Source organism: Camponotus floridanus, unplaced genomic scaffold, assembly GCF_003227725.1.
Source record: "Camponotus floridanus strain SB8 unplaced genomic scaffold, Cflo_v7.5 scaffold19, whole genome shotgun sequence".
NCBI classification, from domain to species: Eukaryota; Metazoa; Arthropoda; class Insecta; order Hymenoptera; family Formicidae; genus Camponotus; species Camponotus floridanus.
The window spans coordinates 490,592-497,100 of NW_020229314.1; the positions used below are offsets into that span (position 1 = coordinate 490,592).

The window sequence follows — 6,509 nt, forward strand, 5'->3', positions numbered from 1 at the left end:
GCGTCTATGTGTACGTGTATTTGCGCGCGCGCGCGCCCGCGCGCGGCTGTATACATCTATATCTGTATCTATATACATGTATACGCGTCTATCCGTCCGTGTGTATGCGCATATATAGGGGTTGTTGCCCGACTGGCTGCCGGAGCAGCTATCTCTCCTGTCCGTAGCCACATGACGGAGAATCATGGGTCGTTCCCCGATACAGTCGACACGGTCCGGTGGTAGGAGGGGTGGTGGAACGAGGGATGCCGAGGGAAAGGGTAGGTAGGTAGATGGATAGATGGGTGGGTGGTTGCCGAGCGCGAACCAACACACCGACGCCAATCCCTAAACGACCGCGACTCGCGGCGAGAAGGCCACGGTGATGGCGTACCGGGGGGTTACGTCACGCGAATCCACGGCGTAACACCTCTTCTTCACCTCCGCCACCTCCGCCACCTCCGTCGTCGCCGTCGTAGTTGGCACGTTGGCCTACACGTCGGGAGGGATGCGTCGAACGGCAGCGGGGGTGGCGGGACAGACAGGGTGGGGAATACCAGCAGCGAGCTAGCGACTAGACTCAGCCCGGGGACTTGCTGGCCGAGTGGCTGACTCGACTATAGCGGGGTAGCGCTAGTTAGCCATCGGCAACTACGGGGCGGCTCCCGGAGGCCACGTTGTCAGACGGCCGTTACCACTGTGTCATTGGTCGACTCCACCCACGACGGTGCGAGGGGTTGAGGGTGAACGTGCCAAGGGTTGAGGGTGAGTACGCAAAGGGATGGTAGGCGGTGCCAGACGAATCGACGACGCTGATTCGACGCTCGATCACCAGTCGCGTCGCGCCGACCAATCGACGATACGAGATTAGGGTAGCTGACGACGGCGTTAACATCTGCCTTCCGGCAGCGGATATTTGCCAGCGACACGCTAGCAGTGGCGTTGCTTTTTTATGATACAGGGTATACATATGTAGGTAGGTAGATAGACAAGTGGGAAGCTATTCGGGAAAATAGGCAAGTCCTAAAGTAAGAAAATAGGCGAAAAGCTCCTAAAGTAAGTAAATAGATGGGATAAATAGGACAGCCACGATTGACAATTGCTTTTCCGCATGTAAATCTTATTTAATTAAGATTCTAGAAATCCCAGAATGTGTGACGACAAAGTCATACTCCTAGAAATTAAAAAATTATATTGTTAGACTAAATTCTTAATAAATTTTTAATAATAAATTTTTGTTAATTGTTTGCATTAAAGTGAAAGTATTAAAGTTTGCATTAAAGTGAGAAAGAGAAAAATGTATATATAATATCTCTGAAATTTGTACTCACATAGATTAAAATCTACATAATATATAATATTAAAATCTATGTAATATAGATAAATATATTTACAAACTGAAAATATAAATATATGATGCGAATATTTTTTTCTTGCAATTAGCGCAGTACATATTATATCGATTAGGCCATTTTGTCGGCGTTATGTAATGGCACATCTCGCGAGTGAATTCTCGATTATGAGCTGCGCGCGACACCCCGATCGATCATGTCCCTTTGACTTCATGGCTTACACCAGCCAGTCGGTAATCACATCTTAGTTTCCGATTCTCGTTAACAAAGGTCGCATTGTAAAAGAACTTCAAATTCTTCACATAATCTTATTTATATTTTTTAATACATCTGTTTTTATTCTAGAAATAAATTTATTTTAATTATTGTATACTTTTAATATGTATTATATCTTAATAACTTTGTATCACGAATCTTTTTTTATTACTATAATATTTTATAATATTTTATCTACAAAAGAAGAACTTTTATTTTCATAATTTTGTGCTTAATCGTACAAAGTGCGAGAAAACAAATTTAAACATATAAAAAAAACTTTCATTTAATATAATAATTATTATAATTCAAATTAATTAAATCTTAAATGACATTAATGACATTTACGTTTAAAGAAAGGATTACATATTGAATTTCTGTCTTGAACCAATACTTGAATCAAAACAATATTAATTATTATTATTATTATACTAATAGTATATCATATCTTTTGGGAGCATTAAAAATTTTACAATTTATGGAACGTTATAAAGTAATACATATTAGGGTACAATTTGCTTGTATTCAACAAACACTGCAATGTGTTTCTAGGATATATCATTTAATTGGCACTGCTGCAACTGGTCTTGTAACTGAGCGTATCGCATTTGTAACGAGCGTTCTCGCTCTGTTTGTCTATTTACGTCTTCCATGAGCGCATTTATTCTTCTTGGAATAGCTGCCTCTTCTTGCGTTTGTAAAAATTTAAATGTCGATAATTCGAGATGTGCTTGCTCTATTTGCTCCCATAAATCATGCAATTGTTTTGTCAGCACCTGTGTTCTAGTCTATTTTATAAAAATAGAGATGAATTTATAAAATTAACATTATCGATATATGCGAGGAATTTTCTTGAGAAAAATTTTGATTTAGCCACATGAATTAAAGTAAATTTCGTAAAATTATATCATTTTTCACATTTTCTAATCTATAAACATTCTGGTCTTAATTTCATAATATAATCAATTATTTAATTTGTATTTCATAATATGATCAATTAAAATTAACTGTTCTCAATCATATGACAAAGCATATTGCATTAATTCAAATTGCACTATTTAAATTTCAGGTCTAAATATCTATTATATATTAAGACATTCATTCTTAATTCTTTCAAATCGTTGTGTACATTATCATATTTATAATATATTTATCATATTTAGTAAATTATTATATTATTGTATTATTATATTATTGTATACTATTATTATTTATAGTATAATTCTTTAAAGTATAAATTTTATATAAGTTATACTTACAAAAAAAAGAATTTATGTAATATAGAAATAAAGATCAAAATAATATTTCATGGAAAACTAACAACAGATTATTCTAACTATAATTCTAATTATATTAAATATCGAATATCAAGTTTCATTTACCTGATAACCACCAGTAAGTACTTTCAACTTCTTTTCCATCCTCGCAGCACGTTTAGCTTCCCCTGTCATGTGCATACGATTTTCTTCCAATTTTCTTTCGCACGCTTCTACTCTATCTTTCTTCGAAGCTAATGTTACGCGAGTGTATCGTTTCTGTGTTTCGAGATATATAATCTCCAACAGACATTCCTCCCATACAGTAGTATAAGCATCTAAACTTAATTCTCCATGTGCCATTCCTTCCTTTACAACTGTCATCTCGTCAGTTAACATTTTTTTAGCCTACATTTGAATATTATACAATATTAATACAATTAATAATGTAAAAACGATAAAAAGATTTTGCGACATAATTTTAGACTCACATCAAGAAGATCGCTTTCCTCGAAAACATCATACGTATGTTGTTCTAAATAAACTTGAGCCTGAGCCAACGATATTGCGGTACCTTTTCGACCTGGTTGTGTTGGATTATGTAGTGCGTCATAATGTAACATTGTGATCATTTCTCTCTTTATCAATTCTTCAGCCTAAGAATATTATATAAAGTAATTCATAAAAAAATCAAGAATATGTAAAATTTTATACATATAAAGTGCTTAACTTACTCTTTGTAAATCAGTTAATGGTGTATCCATATATGGTCTTAAAATATTCATATTTATATCTGCAGGTCGTGGTAAATCTCTTTGTATCACTTGGGATCTGCGTGACAATTCTCTTTTTCCTGCAGAAAAGAGAAATATTCATTATTAAATCAAATATATTTGAGATTAATGATTAAAAGAAAAATGATACTGTTGTGTGCAACAACAAAAATTTTTTATATATTGAAATATATATATGTTATATTTCATAAACGTGAAAGTTGCTTTGAAACATTCTAAAAGATAAATGAGAACATCTGAAACGTCAAAATAGACTTTTTTGGTTTATGCTTGAATATGTATTTAATAGACTTACTTTCTTCCAATAATTCCTGTTGCCGCCTCGCATCAATATCCGCTTGATCCTCGATTATCTCAGTTACAGGTGCGCTAGTATTTTCCTCATTTATATCTCCATCATGAACATCTATCTCATAATCATTACACGGTGCAGGTAAAGAGCTCAATACCGAGCGTAATGAATTTCTTGCTTGGGTTTGTATAAGTGGAGTTTCTGAACCGTCGATATTTTCATCCGGATTTATATTGAGCTTATCGCGGACAGGTGTTGTCGCTAAAACCCCATTTTGCGTTCGTACTGACGCTCCGCCTGGCGTATTGAAAGAATTCATGGGTGTTCCATCACTGCGCTGTGATCGAAACGGCGTGGTTAAAATTGTATTTGGTGTTGCTACCACATTGCTAGGAGGTACAACACCGGTAAAGTCAGGATTATTCAATGGAGTGTTCAATCCACCTGGAAAAGAATGTTTATAAAATATAATCAAGTGCATGAGATTGACGTACTTGTACATCAAAATTTGTTATATTCTAACCCTTTAAAGGTGTGTCTACATGCGTGAGAGCCATGACATTTTGAGCTTCTTGTAATATTCTATCTGTAGCAGCTGGTGTACGAGGTGTTACTGCTGCATTTGTAGGTAAAGAATAATCTGATAGTAAACTATCGGAGAGTGTAATACCACTTTCAGTAGCAACTTCTCGCGCGACCTGTAATAAAATATCAAGGAATACATGTAGAAATATTAATATGTCATAAATTTTCAATATTATGCATAGAAAATAAAAGAAAACGTACTTCCGAGGCTCTGCCAAGTTTGACAACTTGCTGTAGTTCTTGATCAGAGATTTGTGGTTCGGGTAAGACCAACTTACTTCTTTTTTTCACAGGCTCTTCATTGTTGAGCATACCCATAGGTATATCATTTTCCTTACGTTGTTTCAACTTTTGTTTATCTTTTCTACGCTCCATCTCCTCCTTTTCTTGTCGGAGCTCACCATCTAAATGCTGTTGTCTCATTCTAGAAAAATCGATTGCTAGAGGATCAACATGTTCATTAGAGGTGTCATAGAATCCAGATGCAGGCCGTTTTTCAAACGGTATTTCCGTGTTATAATTGACGCCGCGTTTGCGTTTATTCTTTTGAGAAACAGTAATTCCAGCGGCTCTTAATTCACGACGCTTCTGCAAAGCAGCAAGTCTACGTGCTTCCTCTAATTGTTTTTCACGCGCTTTACGTTTCGCTTTCTTTCCTTGAGTATTTGCAAGCCTAGCACGTGCTTCGGATAACATTTCCAATTCTATGAAGGAATACAATATTAGAAATATGCGTTTTTTGTTATAGAATTAATTATTTTTACTAAATTCAATAAAAATTATTCATTATATTCAATAATAAGCCACTTTAATAATGACACAATTCACAACTCACCATCTTCATCCATATCTTTAGGATCTGGTCTCGCTGGCTTTGTTTCTGGATTAGGATCAATTTCACCAGGTTTGAGTTTGCGAGGATCGTCAACAGCATCATCTCCTTCTTCTTTCTTTTGTGCTTGATCACTAAAGCAGAAATAAATTAATAATAATATATAAACTACAGCAAATTGAAGTAAATATCTTTCATTCTTTAAATAAAAGCCAATCTTACTCACAGTAGATACTCATATCTCTCCAAACACTGTGCAGCAGTCCTACCAATGATGGGTGCGATAGTCCGCCACTGAGTAGGCATTAATTTTGCAAGATGAAGTAATTTTTCATCCTCTTCTCTACTCCATTCAGTTTTCTTTATGCTCGGATCGAGCCACTCAAACCAGCGCGCTTTGCACTGCTTAGCCGATTTTCTGTGCAACAAAGATGCGATACGACTCCATTGATTTTTCCCATATTTCATCACAGCTGCTTTCAAAATCTCGTCCTAAAAAATAGATTTTTTTCAGTAATATAATTAATTATTGTCATATCATACATCACACACACACACACACACACACACAGAGCAAAACTTTATTTAGATTTAGGTTAGAAAATATCATGTCACTTACCTCCGTGTTCCGCCAAACTCCACCCTTTATCATAATTCGCGGCATTTTTTATTTTTATTTATATCGCTATATGAATTATAATTTTTTAAAGTAAAGTTACAATCGTAAATGATCTCAAAGAGATCTTTTATTCAATCTACACTTGCGGTAAACCAACTGAAACAAAGTGCATTATAGAGATGTAACCATGAAAAAATCAAGGCTGTATTCCGAAATTCACTGATAAGGTGCAATTTCATTGACGCTAGAAACCAGCGGCAAATTAAAATCACTAGACTTTCTCTAGATATGGGGTCTGTTCTTTTCAGCTGTACTGCTGCACTAGTGCAATAAGTTAGAAAGAGACAAACATACTTTCTTTCACTCTAACTAATTGCACTAGTGCAGCAGTGCAGCTGAAAAGAACAGACCCATGGCGTCAATAAAATAAAATTCAAACAATTTCAACTTTTTCAGTGTGTAAAGCGGCCTTTTCATTGACGCTACCTTTTAGCGTCAATGAAATTGCACCTTAACAGTTGGCAGCCCTACGAGATAGGCTGTGC

General features: G+C 35.8%; 1 protein-coding gene across 1 annotated transcript; it reads right to left on the reverse strand.

Moving 5' to 3' along the window:
* Positions 1-2,015: 2,015 nt before the first annotated feature.
* Positions 2,016-6,009, reverse strand: LOC105256107 (cell division cycle 5-like protein). Its single transcript, XM_011265774.3, has 10 exons — positions 5,965-6,009; positions 5,572-5,837; positions 5,349-5,479; positions 4,715-5,217; positions 4,452-4,626; positions 3,932-4,372; positions 3,577-3,695; positions 3,334-3,498; positions 2,969-3,250; positions 2,016-2,374 (listed from the first exon to the last, which is right to left on the reverse strand). The coding sequence occupies exons 1-10, from the start codon at positions 6,007-6,009 to the stop codon at positions 2,135-2,137; spliced, it is 2,367 nt and encodes a 788-aa protein (XP_011264076.1). The 3' UTR covers positions 2,016-2,134.
* Positions 6,010-6,509: the final 500 nt, after the last annotated feature.